Here is a 21,072-nt window from a genome sequence, read left to right as displayed (position 1 = left end):
TTCAGGGGGAGTGCCTCGTGTTAATCAAAAAAAAATACCAAGCTTTACTATAACGTCTGTCGTTATATGTGGACCCGACGTCAGTTAGGGATCTCTTAAAAATTCGTGGAAAAACAAATCAGTTATCCTTTTCTGTACATCTGACAAAGTGTTTGCAAAATTTCATGGTGTTCGGTTGGGTAAGATAAGACGTTTAAGACTCTAATAAGCAATTATAAAAATATTTAAATATGGTATTATTATTAAAGAATAATATTTTGTTTCACTTTGTAAAGTTCTGTACAAGTAACCAATGGGAAATCTATTACTAAACTCCTCTGTCCGCTTTATATAAGTTGGCCATCTTCTGCAAAATTCTAGATGGATTACCCGGCTGGCAGTTCGGTATACATCCACTCCGCAATTATCACGTCAAAGTGTTGGTTGGTATCACTGAGAAGCTTCTGGACTGCTGAGTTTGATATGGCAGTTCTCGCAACCTCCAATAACAGATCTAGGAGAAACTTTAAGTTCGTCATATCGATCTTCTTGTCCAGTATTGCTCTTATGTTTAAAACATTTCCTGAAAAGAAAATTACTTACAATATTCATCTATACTAAGAAATAGAGAGACTTTTATTCCTTCGGTTATACTGCGAAATTCGCAGTTTTAATCTTTTATAATGTATTTTATTAAAATGTTATTACCTTTTGATATATTTAAATATTAACACAATGTATAATATGTATAATACTCACCAGATATAAACTTATTGTTTTCACTTATATCGATAATGCTGACGTTCTGTTGGCTTATTGTTTCCGGGCATCCAGTAATGTAAGTAATCTGAAATTAAACTATGTTTAAATGAAAACAAACCCTCATGGGATCACCTCTTTGTATGTCTCTCCGTCTGTCATTTTCTCCGAAACTCACTGATAGATCTCAAGTTGAAATTTGCATCGAAGGCAGTTGACAGGCTGACGTTGTGAAATGCTGGTGAAGTGTGAGTTGGTTTTGAATACGAGGGGCTTATATTATCATTGTAAAAGATATAAATCTCTGTACAAGTACTTTTTAATTACTAAGAAATATTTTTTATGATGTGCATGACAGTTATTTTGAATTTCGCCATTTTAGTTTCTATTATTATTATTTTTATATAACAGGGGGTCTATTGCCAAAAGGCTCACGTAATGGGAAGTGGTAAACTGTTCATGAACATCAAAACAAGGCGTACCTTATATGCCTTGGTATGCATTGCCGTTCTTTAAGGTGAAAGAGTTGTCTATGCTTGAATGCCCCTGAGTCGTATCGGTTCGGGAAAACCGCAGCCGGTAATTGATTCCCCAAAGTGGCTGTGCGAGGCAAGAAGTTCCTCGCAAAACGTGACGTGATGTTTGTTGGTGGAATTTGGTTGCGATTATCAACCCGAACAACTCCTCTGTGCACTCCCCGTGATAAGTACGGTAGAAGATACAGAAAAGAATCTGATCTCTACGTAATGCTTTGGCGTTTGGTTTCTCATCTCTCTGGGAATCATCAGCCGATCGGAGATGACTTGATCGTTGATGATTCGAGCCGTTCTTCGTTGTATGCGGTCAAATGGAAGATGCTGGTAATTGAGAGCGATCGCCATCACTGTGAGAACAGTATTCCCCATAAGGCCGAATTTATGCCTTATATACTTGCAGGTGGTTTTAAGTGAAGTACTAAGTCACCCTACTGAGTACACCAACCAGTTTTAGAGGCCTTTTTACCTGTCTCTTCCATGTGACCACGAAACTGAACGCCGGTCGATATATCGACGCCGCGTATGCCGATCTGGCTTTGGCAGTAAGAGGAGTGATCTCGAAGCGAGGGGATAAGACAAAGGAAGACTTTTTAGCGGTGAATGCACAAACTTGTGCCTTCTCAGAGTTAAACTGGACTAAATTTTGTCAGCTCCATTGCGAGACTTTGCATAGTCTTATATTATTGTATAGCATTTGTTATTATAGCCGCAATATTCACCAATTCTTCATCAGTCTGTCCATATTTCAGCTGTTTCTATAAAAAGTTTTACTCCAAAAGAGATTCAAGATTCAAGAAAAAGTCATTATTTTCAATTCTTAACAGCTCTCGGAAGTTTTGGAGGAATTCCGAATCAATTTGCAACGAATATAGAACCCGCCCTTTGTAGCCTCCCAGCTAAACAAGCAGGCATTTTTAACTAATGGGCTCCGATTTTCCAAATGCTTAATTTACCTGATGCCCTGCCTGCGACAGATGTCGGACCACTGCATCCATCAGTATCGCATGACTCCTGCCGGGGGTCGTATTCATCACCAGCACCTTGAAACCACTTGAACAGACCAACATACTAACTAGACACAATTGTAACAACATCTTTGATGTTTGACTTTTGCTGAGATCTGTACACGACCTTCTATAAAGCCTAAAAAGGGAAAGTAATGGATTAATGGTTGAAAAATTTTGTCATGTTTAAACGTAAAATAAAATAATTTATTTTGCATTTGGATAGGGTATGTCCAGATCACAATGTTAGCATACAAAAATTTAACACTCATTAAGATATTCATTGATACTATAAACAATATTTTTAAGCAACCATTTAAGTGTCTTGATATAAATATTGTCTATATTATTTTAGTATATTCAAGTCCTCAGGCAAATTTGTTATAATATAATTTATACGAATGCTGTGACTGCTTTAATAAAAGGTGCAGTTTTCGGATAGCTGAGATATTTGTCAATCTGTATTCCATTCAAAGTCATTGTAATAAAATAAAAACAAAAGTGGTCCCAACGTGTTTCCCTGGGGAACTCCCCGATTGTTTACTAGACAATTTGATCAATCTGATACCCTAAAGGTATGACTGAAACCATAATATTGATGTTCCCCTGATTCGATAAATATCGCAGTGGCATGCCTGCCTAAGATCAAGATAGTTTGTTTCAATCAAATTAAATATAGCTGGTGCAGTTGATTTTCTCTTCTGAAAACCATATTTTATACTTGTCATATATATATATATATATATATATATATATGTGACAAGTAAATATATATATAATCGATGAGCCTTACATCCATTTTTCCAATATTTTGCTACTCAGAGTTATGGGTCTCTAAATCGACATTTTAGTTTTCTCATCATTTTTATATATTTGTATGATTATTATTTTAAAATACTTAAATAAATGCTTCTTTATGCGTTTAAATTGGAGTTATAAATTCATTAAAAATTTTGGTTAGAAAAATAAATTATATCCACAAGTATTTTAAGTTTTTATTTGATGCATAATATGTTTGAGATCTTCTGTATCAATATTATTAAAATAAAATTAGTTGAGCATAGTTTTATTTGCCTATATATTAAAAAGTTGTTAATACTTTTGTGTGTCATCTGGAGGTGCACTCAAGAATTGTTCAAATCATTTACTTTCACTTAGCCACATGTTTAAATTTTATGAGAACAGTATTGTCGAAGTTTGAGATCACTCTTTGTTTACTGATCCGGATTCATTTAATTTAAGTGTAAATAAACACTTCTATGTATGCTTTAGACTAATCTATTTGGTGATATTAATATATTGCTTCTTTCGCCACTTTATATCACTTAAGTATACAAAAAATACTACGAAAGACACACCTGTTCTGACGTATTAGAGCTTTAGGGCGAGGTATTCCCAACACTTCAGGCCAAAAGCGCTCGAAATGGTATCTATAGCATTACGGCCTGGCCGCTGGACAATCGTATAGCGAATATTTGCGCCGTACGATCGGTGCAACGTCTAGCGACTAGATAAATGTATCGAAATGTACTGATCAAGCCACACGCTGCGGCGAATGGTGAAGCGAATTGCAAGGGCGACAGACGGCGTGGCAGGCAACTGAAACAAATGCATGAATCAGCAGAGTACGGAGCGAGCCACGGAGTCGAGAGGTAGACGTGGTAATCGGTGTCAGTCAAGGTAGATTTGTCACTACATGTGCTTGAGTCGCACGCGCAAAGTGACCGGCGTGAGCGGGGTCGCGGGAGGACACCGATTCCAAAAATAACAATAATCGTAGCTAAAATTAGATTAATTAATAAGATTGTCTTGGAAGACGCAATGTTTTCTTTTTAGTGCATATTATATATTTTATTGTTTTGGAATAGTGTTTTTGAAATAAGGAATTATATAGAAATAAGGGATTGCTTGTAACTAATTCTAGTAGGCTTCATAAGATACATAATATATTTAAGGTTAAATGTACTTATACACTTTTATAATAAAGTCCCAGCCACTGGTCAGGCATTATCTATAAATAAATATAAATGTTTTATTAAAAAATGGCTCTGTCGTAAAGCCTACTACTCCACAGCTTAATAATAAAATATATAAGTGATCCGACAGCGTGGGACTAGATAATGATTATTTTATAGCAATAGCAATGACAGTAAAATATTGTATAACTCATTAAAAAGACCGTAAAAAAAAGCTGGGAGAGTTTCTTGCGCCGCCTCTCTCTCAGAGTGCCATTAGTTTCCCAAGCGGTAGTAGTATCTAGTATATTAGAAAAGACATCAAAAATAATTCTAAAGGAATCAATTTTAAGAAAATATATGCCTTTTATTATTGAAAATACTTCAATAAAATTAATATTTATTATCATACCATAAAATTTCTAAACGGCAATATGACACTTTAACTCGTACTGTACAGAAGGCTCACTCGGAAAAATAATTAATTGATGTGACCATTTCTGGCGTAAAAACTTAATAAAGAATAATAAACGACTTTATACCACACTCACGCCTTGTTCCCGTCGGGGTAGGCAGAGACAATAGACTTTATAATTGAATAAATTTAATTGCGTTGTAACATTCAAATGATACAATGAAGAAGAAACATTATTTTAATTGGCTTTTTACTATCTCAACCATGACGTGAACCTTATTAAATTATCATTACATCTAAGGAACTTGTGTTTTCATATTTTTTATTATAAACGTAAGAATAGCGCCGCTTATTGGCGCCGTCTTGAGTAGATTAGGAATTTATTATGAATAGAATAGAAAAAAATCAAAAAAGTTTTAACGATATTTAGCGTATCAGTTTTAAACACCCAGAATTTAATTTATTTAATTAAACTATTTCACAATCTGTAATTCACCAGTAGGAGGCTCCTTTGCACCGTTTGCCGGCTAGGTTATGGGTACCACAACGGCGCCTATTTCTGCCGTGAAGCAGTAATGTAAGCATTGTGTTTCGGTCTGAAGGGCGCTGTAGCTAGTGAAATTACTGGGCAAATGAGACTTGACAACTTATGTCTCAAGGTGACGAGCGCAGTTGTAGACTCAGAATTTTTGGGTCTTTCAATAATCCTGAGCGGCACTGCATAGTAATGGGCCAGGCAATTACCATCAGCTGAACGTCCTGCTCGTCTCTTCCCTTATTTGCATAAAAAAACTCTCTTTTTGTATTACCCTCGAAACTAACGACCATTTTTTTTCACTAATCAAAGTCAATACAACCTAAATATATGTGAAAATTCTAAAATCGGGCGTGAAGAGAATAATATATCGAGCACCTAAACAGATGGAAGAAAATGCTATAAAATTCATTATTTTAACATTTGTTTCATTTAAGTTTTACAAACATTTTCACTAACATTATTTAACTAATGCAACCCAAATAGGGTAAAGGTATGCATTATTTAAAAAAATACTTAATTTGATTGTATACATATTATCGTATTAGTTGCCCTGTGCTTCCCCGGGGAGTAAAAAGAATAGGGGAGTCCCAGGCCCAAGGGTGCCATCTTATGACGTCAGCACAATCGGGCCAGACTCGTCTGGGTTAATTACCACACTCGTACAGAATACCGGCGTGAAGTAGCTTAGTTGGGATAGAATGCGGTCCTTTTTTGAATCCTACCCTTGGGGCAAGGTTTGTTTCCGTTTGGATGATGTCAGTGCCTGCGCCGTTGCAGTAGCCGATGTAATACTGCAGGGCATGGATATTTTTATACCAAGCTCTGTAGTTCCGATCGGTGGAAGATCATAGCCCTGGTTCGATGCGTCAGTTAAAGCATCTGACTGCAAAAAACAGGCGTATCGAACTTGGGTTGCGGCGCTGGGCATACACCATATTATACTTATTCTAACGTCAACCGCACGACGTATTACTTCATAGACACCAGGAGAACATAAATATGGTAGCGGTAACAGTAATGTCTATCATAGCGGTTGAAATCATGTACCAGGACTTCATATGCAGTTTAGAGGTTATGGGTTCATGCACAGTGCACATGTTAAAATTTTTGTACAAGTGCTGACCTGTTTTTGTTGGTTTTTGGTGGTGTTCGTGGTTCTCTTTGTGCTCTGCTTCGCACCCCCTCCACTCCTGTTTACCAAGGTATAGGGGGAGGTTGCTTGGGTCTCAGCGTTGTACATGTGTTAATATGTGTTTGTGCGTGCATGCATAGTACAAAGCAAGAAAAGGCATCTCAACAATCGTGGTTTTGTATACATATTATATCTTTTAAATGATTTTTCATCATTTTTATACTAAAATTGTTCATCATTTGTGAAGGTTTCACTTCTACCACATGTTTTTTGCATTTTGTATATCAATTTATTCTCCTCATTCTTCTTTACTTAGGTCAAAGAATATGTAACAATACGAGTACAGAAGGCTGACTCGGTAAAATCAATTGAAGTACCCTTGCGGTTACAATTCCGGTCGCACAGCGCTATTAACCTAAAGTTTTATTCACCTACTAGAAGTTGCCTCTCTTTCCATCGCGTGACGCTTACCTCTTCTGACGACGTTAGGGTTCTTTTCTTTTCCTAAAACTCTACCTAGCTAGTATATGATCATCTTATAAAAATAGCTCAGCTTTATTCTATAATATTGTCGCGTAGCAACGCTTCGACGTATATGACGAGAGTTGACAAACTTCAAGACATTGATAATTTCAACAGCTCCGTCAGCAATACTCGTAGCTTTAGCGTAAAAGTGTTTACTTTAGACGCTGTAGACCCGGGTTCGATTTACCTACCAGTGTATGGAATTTTTTGGGTTTTGTAAAGTTAATGGAAATTTCTAGTAAGTTCAGGATCAAATCGAAAAGAAAAAAAGGGATGGAAAATGTGTAAGCAGGATAAAAATATTTAAAAGAATTTTCTAGTACAATTTAAATTTAAAGATGGAATGGGAGAATCATTTTGAAAATCGAACCGATCCGGGGGTATATAAGCCGTACTAAGCGTGGCCTACGGTAGTTCTAGTTCTGACTCGAAAGTGTAAAGAAGAAGAAGAAGAAGTGGTGAAAAGTGGAAGTGTTCCAAGAAGAAGAAGATAGAAAGAGACTTGGTGTTCGGTGCGGTGTGACGCGTTGAAGGTACCGCCGCGCACAAGAAGAACAGCGGCAGACCGGCGAAGTGTAAGTTCAGAAAAAGTGAACGCAAATAAAGACTCGTTCCTATAAGCGGAGTATTATTTCCAATCACTGACCCACTCCCGTGTCAATATAAATAGCTTATATGTTATCGTAATTTTAAATCAATATTATTTCGTTGTCAAACCTAAATTACTTCCAGATAGTAATGTATGCGTTAAAACACCACGACATAGTCAACATAGTGCATTTTTCATTCAAAAGTAGGAACTACTTAAATAGGTAGGTATTTACATACGCGCTTGAACAGAACCATGTCGTGAGCTAGACTTGCCGGATCTTGACTCTTGGTCTCAGTACGAAAACCTCAAAACAACCATTGAATCTACTTAGTATAGATAATAAATAGGCTATCAATTATTACCAATCACCTAATTATGCATTACGTACGTTCTGTTTGTAGTCCTAATTATGAAAAAAAATACTCACTTTTGCATTTGGCTTTCAATTAATTAAATAAGTAGGTACGTAGTAATGTTTCGAAAACTATTATACCAAACTGGTAACTGTGTAAAATTTCTGTTTTAGTTTTTGAGTAACAAAAATATCGACTTATTTCGTTACCTACCCAAAAAAATATTACACAAAAAATAGTTTTCAGAATAATGTTATTTACTGATAAAAATTCTTCGCTTTGATGTGCTTTGATGGAATGAAATATAAACTCACTAACTACAAAACAAAGATAGATCCAGCCATTTACGTCCTTTGCGTTATTTGGAGTGATACAATATATCAAGCACTGCATTCCGTAAAGATTTCTGACTTTATCAATGGCAGATAAATTAAAGCACAAAACTTAGTAAACGGTAATAGAACTGCACTAAATACCCAAAGTAATTGCAACATCCTTAAACTTGCCAGAATCTACAGCTCAAGGAATTATTTTAAACTAGTATGGCATAGTACTTTCATAGCATCGTGTCATACATTAATATTTATAAATAAAACGCTTTATAAGCAAGTACTTACATATGAAAAGTGATAAATATCCATAAAATGTCAATTAATTTCAGAAAACATGTGAAAGACATTCAATATTTACAACAGAAACAAAGGCAACTTTTTACAATAGCGTAATCATAAAAAACAGACACTCGCACTCGGGGACTGCCGCAGTAAAGCTAGTGCATAGCATTTTTTATCAACTTATACAATTATAATTAAGTAATTAATTATTCTTTGATAATAATTCAAGTTTTTTCTTTGATACTAATTCAAGTTACATTTTTTGAGCGTGGTGACCGATAAGAAAACATGTTTTTTTCTTTTATTGAATAAATGAGAAGTTACTTAATATCGTTTAAAATATTTTTATTATCATACAATACATTTAGGTTATTCAGGAATTTTTATCATTGAATCCATAGGTTTATGGTAATTGAAATAAGAAACATAAGTTTGAGACTTGATATCCTCTAAATATCTAGAAAATACCGCGTCAATGGTGGTCCCATATTTCGTTGTGGATTCTTGCAGCAGTTAGTTATTATTAATTACATTAATAAACAATCTACCTACATAGGTTTTTCGTATTTGTGAATCAGTTACTGGGTGATCTGGTCACTAGGCTTGGCTAGAGGTCCTAGGTCTATATGTTGAATTTAAATAGACATCTATCAGTGAATTTTACTTCACACTTAAGCAGGCTTAGGACTGTCTACAGTGTCTTCGCTCAAAATAGTCCCATTTAGAAGCAAAGCATCATCGTTCCGCCATAATTATAAATAAAAGCTTTTTTATACAGTTATTTGAAGATTTTGTACACTGTGATCACTAATTACTAACACTAATCAACTAGAAATAAGAATTAAATTTAATAATCAAAATGAACGAACAACCAAAAGTCAAAAATATTTCCGAACCAATAATGTTCGCTCGACTTGTCACGGCACCGCTATGCAAAAATTATGAAAATTAAGACTAACTGAGATTTGAGGAATACTGAACACAGAAAAAAAAAACATTCGATTCAATTTCAGAATATATCTACTAGAGCAAGAGCCCGTGGACCCCAGACCTACATGCTCCCAAAACAAGTAAGAATGATGGTCCATTTTGGAGTTTGGGTTGCAGTGGCATTGTCAGGTAAACGGTACTAAAATACCGATCTAAATACATCAAAGAATAAAGTCCGATTCTTCGGTATTACCTTCAGAATAATATTAAAAATCACGTTATTCATTGTCAGACACTTACCATCGTGGCAACCCATTGCCAGACACGCTTAATGGTCACAAAATTATAATTTTACTCCATCTAAGTTGAATTTAAAAATAAATAGTATTAGCTTATGTGACATCTAGTGTCACTTTCATAAACTATTTCGTATGTCCAAATCGAACGTTAAATCGAGTGTAATACAACATAACAGTTTCCGATAGATGGCGCTGATCGTGGAACACTGGGGGGTGTTAGGTTTGATTTCGTTACGGAATTTCTTGATTCGGTCGCCGCGCTCAAAGCCCGCGATAAAAGCTATGAAATAGCTTAAAAATATTCAAAATTACAATGTATAACTCAGGTAAATAAATAAATTTTGCATTATATTATTTCAGAACAACCTGTAAGAAATCTAGTAGTCGCGCGCTAGCGTAAGCACTGTCACCTACTTCGTGCAGTATTATGTGAACACGTAAGAATGATAAAAATTTTGTTAAATGTTTCCTAAATAATTTTATATAACTAGCTGACCCGGCAAACGTTGTTTTGCCATGTAATTTATTTTTAGTGTTCAACGGTTTTTTCTCCGACGTATTTTACAAATACAATTACTATGAAAAAGTATTTTCAGTTTTGGATTAGTAAATAGTATATATATGACACTCACAAAAATTTGAATTTCTATTGGTAACAGAATTTTCAAAATCGATTTAGTAGATCCAGAGATAAAGGCCGGCAACGCTCTTGTGATTCCTCTGGTGTTACAAGAGAATGTGGGCGGCGGTGATCACTGAACAGCAGGTGGTCCATACGCTCTTTAGTCCTCCTTTTCCATAAAAAAAGATAACCATCTAGAAATTGTGATAATGATTTTAAATGAAAGAAAGTATTTTCTTGTTTCGTCAATTTTGCAACGATTTTATATTATTCTGCGATTCGGGACGGAGGCAAATCCAACAAATTAAAAATCATAGAAATCAGACCAGCCGTTCTCCAGATATAAGTGTTCGAACAACTATATTGTGTAATGTGTGTTAATTTGTACTAAGAATTTTTATGATGATTCACCAATTATAGGTATTATTAACGTTATAGTTTGTAAGAATAGATAGGTACGTATGAATGCATATGATGGTTGAAAGTAATGCAATAGTTATAGGTAGTTACTGCAATATATTCCTATGTCCTCCTAAATTATGTTAAACGAATTATTTTGCGACTTAAAAACGCGCGCCAAAGCCCGCGCAAGTCACGTAGACTTGAGAAAAACATGGCATGTTTTTTTCCTTGTTTGTGCATTTTCCACGAAAAGAATTATATTATTATGGTTAATTGCTAATTACTTATGTTTTTGTTTATTCTTACGAAATAAAGATTTGTATATTTATATATTTTCATTTTTTAATATAAGTATAATATTATTTCACCTTACCCAGTTTTAATATACAACATCAAACTCCATATGAAATTCCATAAAACAGTGTGACATGTTTTTTTTTCTTTTTTTTGCGTTGCCGGCCTTTAAGGAAGGTGTACGCGCTTTTCTTGAAGGTACCCATGTCGTATCGTCCCGGAAACACCGCACAAGGAAGCTCATTCCACAGCTTCGTGATACGAGGAAGAAAGCTCCTTGAAAACCGCATTGTGGAGGACCGCCACACATCCAGATGGTGGGGATGATATCGTAACTTGTGGCGTGTCGTGCGAAGTGAAATTACGCCAAGTGATCCAGCCGTTCACAGAGTACTGGGTCCCCGACAATTCGAGCTGCTCTGCGTTGCACGCGGTGAAATGGATCGAGCTGATACTGGGGTGCGCCAGACCAGAGATGACAGCAATACTCCATGTGAGGCCGGACCTGCGCTTTGTAGAGCGCTAGAATGTGGGCCGGCTTGAAGTATTGCCGTGCTCTATTTATGACGCCCAGTTTCTTTGAAGCCAGTTTGGCTTTGCCCTCCAGATGGCCACGGAATTGGCAATTGCTCGAGATTTCGAGACCCAGTATTCCGATACTAGGCGAGGCTTTAAGGGATAAGTGTTCTCGAAGAGCGGTGATACGGCAAATGGGGTTTTTTTAGTGGTAAACGCGCAAACTTGAGTCTTCTGGGTGTTAAATTGGACAAGGATCAACTTACCTCCCGAGAGAGGATTCGAAAGAAGACACAAGGTTCTCCCGGCACTGGTCGACGATTTCCCGAGAGAGACCTGCATGGCCCGTGTATACGGCATCACCAGTGCTGTCGTCTGCATAGCAATGCATGTTGGCGGTGTCCAACATATCATTGATATGCAGAAGAAACATCGTGGGAGATAGCACACAGCCTTGGGGCACTCTAGCGTTCACGGGCTTGGGATTCGAGCAATAACCGTCGATAACGACCTGTATGCTGCGCCCAGTGAGGAAGCTGGAGGTCCACTTGCATAAGCTCTCGGGAAGTCCAAATAATGGAAGTTTTGCGAGGAGCGCCTTGTGCCATACACGATCAAAGGCCTTCGCTATATCCAGACCAAATGCCAGGCCTTCCCCCTTGCTTTCAATAGCCGCCGCCCATCTATGTGTTAGGTATACCAGAAGATCGCCAGTCGACCGACCATGGCGAAAGCCGTACTGCCGGTCGTTGATCAACTGGTGACCCTCAAGGTATACCAAGAGCTGGCGGTTAATTATGCTCTCCATGATTTTGGAGAGTAGGGAGGTAATAGCAATAGGCCTGTAGTTTGCCGGATCCGAATTGTCTCCTTTTTTTGGGATCGGATGGACAAGGGCTTACTTCCATGAATCAGGGACTACGCCTTTTGAATAAGAGTGCCGGAATAAACGCGTTAGCACCGGCGTCAACTCAGGGGCACACGTTCTAAGCACGATTGGAGAAATGCCACCCGGCCCGCTCGACTTCCTGACGTCCAACGAAAAGAGAGCTCGCCTTACAGTTTTCTGTCGGAACTGTACTTCAGGCATGGAGCTTTGACACCGCGGGATGGTCGGCGGTGTTTTTCCGTTGTCGTCAAGAGTCGAGTTGGAGGCAAAAAGAGTGCACAGGAGATCGGCTTTCTCTTTTGCCGTATGGGCCAGGGTGTCATTCCTCATGTGCAACGGCGGCATGGACGGCTGGTTGAAGTTACCAAGAGCAGCTTTCGACAACGACCAGAACTTGCGTGTTTCGGTCGGGTAACTGGAAAGCTGCTCGCCAATTTTGACGACGTGCTTCGCTTTCGCACAGGCGATTTGCCGCTTAAAAAATCTGGAGGCACGGTTATATTTCCTCTTCAGAACTTTGCAGTTCGGATCCTTTGAGCCCAGCGCCGCAACCCAAGTTCGATACGCCTGTTTTTTGCAGTCAGATGCTGCTTTAACTGACGCATCGAACCAGGGCTGTGCTCTGCCACCGATCGGTACTACAGAGCTTGGTATAAAAATATCCATGCCCTGCAGTATCACATCGGCTACTGCAACGGCGCAGGCACTAGGATCATCCGAAGGGAAACAAACCCTGCCCCAAGGGTAGGATGCAAAAAAGGAACGCATCCTATCCCAATCTGCTGACTTGTAGTGCCAAACGCGGCGGGTCAGAAGATCTAATAAGGACGGCATGTGGCTATCCACATCCGGGAGCCGCGTCGACGACTCAACCAATTGGGACAGACCATACGCCAATGCAAAATTATGCACAGATCGCCCTGCGTAGTCTGTGGTACGTGATTCAAGCCATTCGGCATTGTGCCCGTTGAAATCACCCAAGACTACGATTTCAGCAAGCACGTCATCAAATGCCGCTTGAACGCAGCCCATGAGGTGATCCGTTTCTGCGTTACCAGTATGGGACCTGTAGAAACACGCATAGATGCGGACGCGGTCCTCTAAATCTACGCGGAGCCAGAGAGTAGACAGGCCCCTACCCTCAAAATTGCCGAGACGGCGACAGCAGATATCCTCCCTAACGTTCACACATACCCCAGCATGAGGCATGAAATTATGCTCAATTTTGTACCCGGGGTACGTTAAATATGACGTATCGCTAGGTCGAGATATCTGCGTCTCCGTAAGGAAACACAAGGCCGGCTGCGCCGTCTCAAGGTGGTGGTGGACGGCGATTAAGTTGGAGTGAATTCCCCGGATGTTACAAAAGTCCACATTAAGCGTGGAGCGGGGTGCCGTGGTGTTTGCTGCCCTGTTTGTCCTGTGACATACGCGGTACTGTGCCCTCCCCAGAATACGAGGGGCAGCCCGAGCGCGAATGCTCGGGGAGGGATTCTCCGGCTCTACAAGAGCCGGTACCCTCCTGGGGTAATTTTCTTTAAATACCGCTCTCATATTTTGTTGGGGGGGAATGGCCTCCGGTCCTCGACACTCACCTATGCGAAACATAGCGGCACTAGGCCGCTACTTCACGCCGGTATTCTGTGCGAGTGTGGTAAGTAACCCGGACGAGTCTGGCCCGATTGTGCTATGTGTAGATTGTGATGTATCCATATGTAGTAGATCTTTCCGTAGAATAACGTCGCAAACTCACAATAAACGTTAAATTCTACCCAGTACAATGTCGGATAATTACATACGAACACAGTTTTTTTTTTCAAAAATAAATAAAATTAATGAATTTTAATGTACATATAACCTTTAGTAAGTGATAAAAAGCTATTACAAAATTAATTTTCAATATGTTGATTGGGAAAAAAATTATGAGGAAAAATGTGAGTCCTAAACTTTAAACAGCGCTCCTGTAAAGTTGATATTTTGCAGATCCGTCTTTGTTCTACGACAGTGTCGATACATCCATACATCCAGACGTCCATATATTCTTACAAACTTTGGTATTTATAATATTAGTACATCTTTGGAAAGCCAGAAGGTAGGGTTGAGATTTTTACAGGGTTGTAAGATTAAGTTTAGTATGTATCGATGTATGGGGATGTTTATAGGATTTTTAAGTTTTATAATACATGGGACACACTAAAAGTTTTGCACTTCTAGCTAATCGGAACTATTTGAATTTCGAATGTTATATTTTTTGAAACGTTGCAACAACAATTGGCGGGAAATTATTTTTTCCACGGGAACTCTTTAGTTTTCCAGGATGAAAGGTATCCAAGATGGTGACTGGCAATATAATTATGAGCATGCCAAATTTTATTAAATTAGATGCATAATTTGTTCGGCACTAAGCTGTATAAAAAACTATAGTTTATTTACATTCCCACGGGAACTCTTTAAGTTTCTGGGATGAAAATTAACTAAAGTGTTGACCGGCAATTTATGGTATCAACATCATAAATTTTACTGAATTAGGTGCATAAGTTGTTGTGAACTACGCAATATACGTAAGTAGAGATTTTTAACTGTCCCACGGGAACTCTTTACTTTTTAACCGACTTCAAAAAAGAAGGTTCTCAATTCGTCGGTATTTTTTTTATGTTTGTTACATCAAAACTGATCATCCAAGATAGTTTTGTAACTATATACATAGTTATAGGTGAGATGTGCTTGAGTTGTGAAGAGGCGAGAAACGATAGCGGGTCGCGGCGGAAGGACACCGATTCCAAAAATAACAATAATCGTACTTAACTAGAATTAGAATGAATAAAAATACGCAATTATTTTTATACTTTTTAGTGAATATTATATCTATTGTTTTGGAATAGTGTTTTTGAAGTCGGTTGTTTTTTTGTTAAAAAATTTTATGGGATGAAAAGTATCTATTATGATGACCGGCAATATAAGGTATCAACATGCCAAATTTTATTAAATGATGTATGTAAGTTGTTGTGTACTACGCTATATAAATAAGTAGAGGTTTTTAACTGTCCCACGGGAACTATTTATATTTCCGGGATGAAAAATATCTAAGATGTAGACCGGCAATATAAGGTACCAATATGCCAAATTTTATTAAATTTGTAGCTGACCCGACAGACGTTGTTCTGTATATAATAAATAAAATAATGTTTTTATATGAATTTCTCAATAATATATCATAAAATCAAAAATTACTTCGTAAAATATGTACCCTGCTGTCGTAATGAAATTGTTTCACAGCAGAACTGTCAAACCGTGCGTCAATAAATTCTCTCATAGAAATTATTTATGGACACATCAAAGGAAAAACAAATTTGTTGTTTTTATTTAATTTAGCAGCATTTTCATATTTATTCACCTTTTAAACCTTCTCTGGACTTCCACAAATAATTTAAGACCAAAATTAGCCAAATTGGTCCAGCCGTTCTCGAGTTTTAGCGAGATTAACGAACAGCAATTCATTTTTATATATATATAGACTAGTGGACCCAACAGACGTTGTCCTGTAAACATGTTTTAAATTTGAAAAATCGGTCCAGCCGTTAGGAGCAGTTCACTAACATACACATGAGCAGGAGAATTATATTATATGGGCGGAATTGAGAATCTAAACCAATCTCAAATTCACTGAAACAAACAAAAAAGTCATCAAAATCAGTCCAGCCGTTTAGGAGGTAGTTTAATTGTGAATCTAAACCATTTTCGAATCCACCTGAAGACACACACCAATCTCAAATTCACTGGAACACACAAAAATATCATCAAAATCGATCCAGCCGTTTAGGAGGTAGTTCAATTGTGAATCTAAACCATTCTCGAATCCACCTGAATACACACAGAAAGTTTCATTAGAATCGGTCCAGCCGTCTAGGAGGAGTTCAGTGACATACACACGCACACAAGAATTATATATATAAAGATAGGATATCACTTAATGAACGTCAAAAAAGTACCACACATTCAAAATGGTATGTCTGAGAAGACCTGCGCAAGAAACTCGGCGGGCTTATTTTTTCTTCTTTTTTTATGAAAATAAGGGACGTGACGAGCAGGACGTTCAGCTGATGGTAATTGATACGCCCTACCCATTACAATGCAGTGCTCAGGATTATTGAAAAACCCAAAAATTCTGAGCGGCACTACAATTGCACTCGTCACCTTGAGACGTAAGATATTAAGTCCCATTTGCCCAGTAATAATTTTAATAATCTTCATAATTTAGTTACAATATTATGGAGTATCGTACACAAAAATTTATAATTAAACAGCTTGAGAGCGTTCGCTCTATTCCTAGTCTGTGGTATCATTAAGAAAATCATTTATGTGATAGTAACCTTTACCACACAAACGTTATAACAATTCTTCAATCATAATGCTTGCTGTTAATCGTGTTGTGAAACTTCTGAGCAAGCTTTATGAATTTGGACCTTGGAGTTTCAAGCAATAATCTGCACATAGTCACCAGGGACGAACTACCTCAGCTTAGCTGAAATTCAGGAGCTGAAAAGCTGGAGTTTAGGAGAACTAAAGACTAGCCCTAATCTCTAGATTAGGGCTAGTCTACCAGATGGGAACCCCTTGAACTATAAATTACGGTCAACTTTATAAGACGTGGACTGCTATAGACGACACTTTAGTGTAATATCGCGGCGGTGCTTTACTTTCTAGAAGAAGCAGTGACTCCCAAGAAAAAAATTCGTTAATTCACAAATTCCCGACCAGATAGATAAAAGGCGTGAATTAAAGCTAAAGGAATTCATTTCGAATAGAATTCTATTTAATTTATTGCTGTTACTTCAAATAAATAAATAAAAAAACAGTGCCGTCTTGGGACGCCCGAAAGAACTTTAAAAATGGTATACAACAGCACGGTACAAAACTAGACATTTTTAACAAATCTATAAACTATAAATATATTTTGCAGTGGCAACAAAATATATTTTTCACGAGTACCATTTTTTACTTAATAATAGTTATTTACTTTCACAGCTACGTGAAACACTGAAAACTGTTTTCGAAAAATATATATATATATCGTGTAACAATTCTTAATCTACCGTTTTCGTGTAACGGTCCTAAATCTGATGTGTTCGTGTAACGCTAGAAAATCTTTCCCGAACGACCGTATAAAAGCAAGGCTTCAATACATTTATGTTTTATTAAGGTTACATATGTCATAAAAAATAAATGATTATACATTTTTAAATAATTATATCAATGTTAATTCCATCAAATTCAATATCTATGGTATTATTAAATTAGTTATTCTTTCCCTATAATAATTTTCGAACTTTGGCTGAAATAAATTCTTTTTTCTAACACTTTTTGTATGTAAGCATTTCTTATACTTACTAAATTTATATTAATCACTAAAATAACATTTTAGTCACTTACGTTTTTCCACAAATTCTTTCTGTAACGATGAAAAAAATAAGGTTCCAAGAAGTTTGAAATTTTAGTGAACTGTTTGGTGAAGGTACAATAATGTGATTAAAGCAAAATTAATCTGAACTGCAAACTTATAAGTGAGTACAATGTAAAACTATTTTCTAGCTAACCAGTAATTATAGTTTTTATTACCATTGCAGATAAACAGGATGTGGATAGCAATTGTATTAAAATTTCAGAGTGACGAGATAAATGCGATAGATAAAATATGTATAAGCAAAAAATTTATCTGACATTTTTATATAAAGAAATAATTCATGGTTTGGAAGAATGTATTTATTTATTTTATTTTATTTTGGCAGCAAACAGTCATATACAAAAAAAATCTTATTCTAATTCTTAATATATAAGGACCTTGAGTGCCCACAAATTATAATGAAGTAAATAATAATTAATGTAAATATTCATAAAGTATTAGGAAATTCAACAATAACACAACGCAATATACAAAAAGAGAACAACAAAGAGGAAAAAAAACAAACATTAATGTAATTTAATAAATTTATTTAAAATTACTTTATTTAACGTAATTATGTTCGGAAAAAGTTGAACTCGTGGCAAGAACATACAAAAAACTCAACGGTGACTCATTTAAATCAAATAGTGTATTTTACATCGGCTGCATTATACATAACGAATTAGTATGTAAAATAAATTAATTTAAATAATATAAATTATTTCATAAAAAATAATAAAGAATAAACTGTATAAATATAAATTATCATATTATATTGGACGCATAAACCTTTAGACCTTGAATTCATTGTTTGTGTAAGGATGCTTGGTCTAATTGCATTCAACAAATACAATGACTCTTTAAAATGCAATTACAGTGGATTCTATATAAACCAAGAGAACATATTATATTCATGAGATTATACAATCTTATTATGAAGAATTATTATTAGGTGGACCAGGAGCATCTATTTCCCATACTTCTTTATTCTCTATATATTCTTTAATTATAGTAGGCATAATATAGGTAGCATTCCCCCATAGCAAAATTCCATATGATATAATCCTATGGAAATAACTGAAATAAATCAATCTCGCTGTGTTAGTATCACTAAGATTTTTTATTCTTCTGATAGCAAAAGAAGCAGCATTGAGTTTTTTTTTTTTTTTTTTATGGAATTGGAGGACAAACGAGCGTACGGGTCACCTGGTGTTAAGTGAGTTTATTTGAGATTGCCTCAATATGAGCGCCCCATTGTAGTTTTTCATCTAAGACAATTTCAAGAAACGAAGTAGAATTTACAAGTTTTAATAGTTCCCCATTTAATATTATACTTCTTGATACAATTTTTTGGTGGGGAGTATTCAATACATTATGTTTTGCATGCGTTAAGTGACAAATTATTAACCCTGAACCATTTAGATATGTTTTTCAAGGACAGGCTTATTTTATCTGAATTCTGTGAATGTATATTATAAAATAATTAAGTGTCGTCTGCGAAAAGAACGATCACACATTCTTTCGAGGCTACAAATGGCAAATCATTAATGTAGAGAAGGAATAAGAAAGGTCCTAGGATTGAACCCTGAGACATGCCTATCCGCATTCATATACGATGAAAATTCATTATTAATTACTACTTTCTGGGTTCTATTAAATAAGTATGACGTAAATAGATCAAGTGATTTGCTTTTTATACCATAATGATTGAGTTTACGGATAAGAGTACAATAACACAGTAGAAATATGGAGCAGTATGGAAACTCAGCCGAGTTGATAAAATACTTACCTACACGTGCCTTCACTCTATTGAAGAAATAAGTTTGTCATGTTATTTTTTTAACCGACCTTAAAAAAGGAGGAGGTTCTCAATTCGACAGAATTCTTGGAACGAAGATCCTTATGGTAGCGTTGCAGAGGGTACCCTAGCCGGCAAAAAACACCCATGACGCAAAAACCTTTGCCGTCATCTTCGATTTACATTTAGACGTCACTATCTATTTTAGCACCCTCGAAAACCATGAAAACGATACCCATGACGAAAAAGTTGATAATTGATTGCAGCCGCCACCTTGGTTATTAAGTACATGCTAGTACAGCACTAGCACTATTAGTTCCAACTTCCTCGAAAACCTTGACAAAACACAATATGTAGGTAACCTAATTTATTGTTCAAAATAAACAAAAAAAAACATCCTCGAAAACCATTAAACCACACCCATAAAAAACTTGTTAATCTATTGCAGCCGCCATCTGAGTTAAACATTTTGAATTATGTTCATAATCACAAGGACTTATAATTCGAATACCTACTAATTATAATAATAATATAAAAATAGATCATTCTCAATTATATTATACTATACGTTTATGTAATTATATACTTTGTTTAAAAAACGATTTTAGATAAGCTCCAGTTTTGATGAAGCCGACACCAAACAGCAGTACATATACCAATACGCTGGCATTTTTAAAAGATCGCGGAAATAAATAACAACGTGACACTCATCTTAACGTGGCACTCGCTACTGCAACACCGCGAAAACCTCTTAGGGGCCTCGTCGATGCGCATGTGTGCGTGAGTGTGCCGTTTTGAACGATTGTAGGTAGTTTCCATACTAGTATTTTCTTTAATTAACGCGAGTGTTCCACAAAAGTGGAAAAAAAATAAAACACTTTTAAAGGATTAAAACGCGTGTAATTGTAACGGTTTTACATTAGATGTTTGCGTGAAAGTTACATTTTTATTTTAGTTAATCCGACGTTTCAAGACCTTTCCAGATCTCGTTTTCAGGGGAACTGCAGATGAAATGAGTCAAAGATAGTATTTGTCATAGTTGTCATTGTGAAGTATAGCGCCATTTATTTCCTCGGAGGTGGTATTTGCTGTACACAGATGGTTTTTGGCAAAATTTACTCACAGTGTCCTCTTCTTTTTTGGTATGTGTAGTTATGGATTTTAATCTCTTAATTAAAACACCTGATCCCAGGTGTTAGATAATTTTAGACGATCTTCTCTATTGAAATTTGGGTGTTTTTTAATTTCGATGGCTTCACGTACCAGTCTTGGGAGAAATCTATTCTCTTTTACCAAAACTTTTGGTTGGTCGAACAGGAAGTAGTGGTAAGGACGGTCTGTTACGTGTTCACATACAGCTGACTCAGAGTGACGTCTGTGTTTGATATCCGCAATGTGTTCTTTAAGTCGGCTTGAGATATTACGTTTGGTTTGCCCAATGTAAGACAGGCCACAGTCGCAGTCCAGTTTATAGACACCT

General features: G+C 36.5%; 1 protein-coding gene across 4 annotated transcripts in view; it reads right to left on the bottom strand.

Annotated features, from left to right (window-relative positions):
* The window catches only part of LOC126975612 (UDP-glucosyltransferase 2-like), a 29,018-nt gene extending 11,215 nt beyond the window's left edge, over positions 1–17,803 (bottom strand). For 2 of the 4 annotated variants that reach the window (XM_050823584.1, XM_050823588.1), the window contains exons 1-4: positions 8,406–8,544; positions 2,228–2,417; positions 739–826; positions 370–562 (exon numbers count right to left, since the gene is read on the bottom strand). In XM_050823584.1, coding sequence (XP_050679541.1) covers positions 370–562; positions 739–826; positions 2,228–2,417; positions 8,406–8,467 — 533 coding nt within the window. In that variant the 5' untranslated portion in view covers positions 8,468–8,544. Of the gene's footprint in view, positions 1–369; positions 563–738; positions 827–2,227; positions 2,418–3,636; positions 3,878–8,405; positions 8,545–17,784 lie in introns of those variants that run through there. The other 2 variants (XM_050823587.1, XM_050823585.1) reach the window with 2 other exon arrangements.
* Between the last annotated feature and the right edge of the window lie 3,269 nt (positions 17,804–21,072).

This window comes from Leptidea sinapis, chromosome 36 (assembly GCF_905404315.1).
Source record: "Leptidea sinapis chromosome 36, ilLepSina1.1, whole genome shotgun sequence".
Classification (NCBI taxonomy): Eukaryota; Metazoa; Arthropoda; class Insecta; order Lepidoptera; family Pieridae; genus Leptidea; species Leptidea sinapis.
This window is presented reverse-complemented; position numbering and strand designations above follow the sequence as displayed.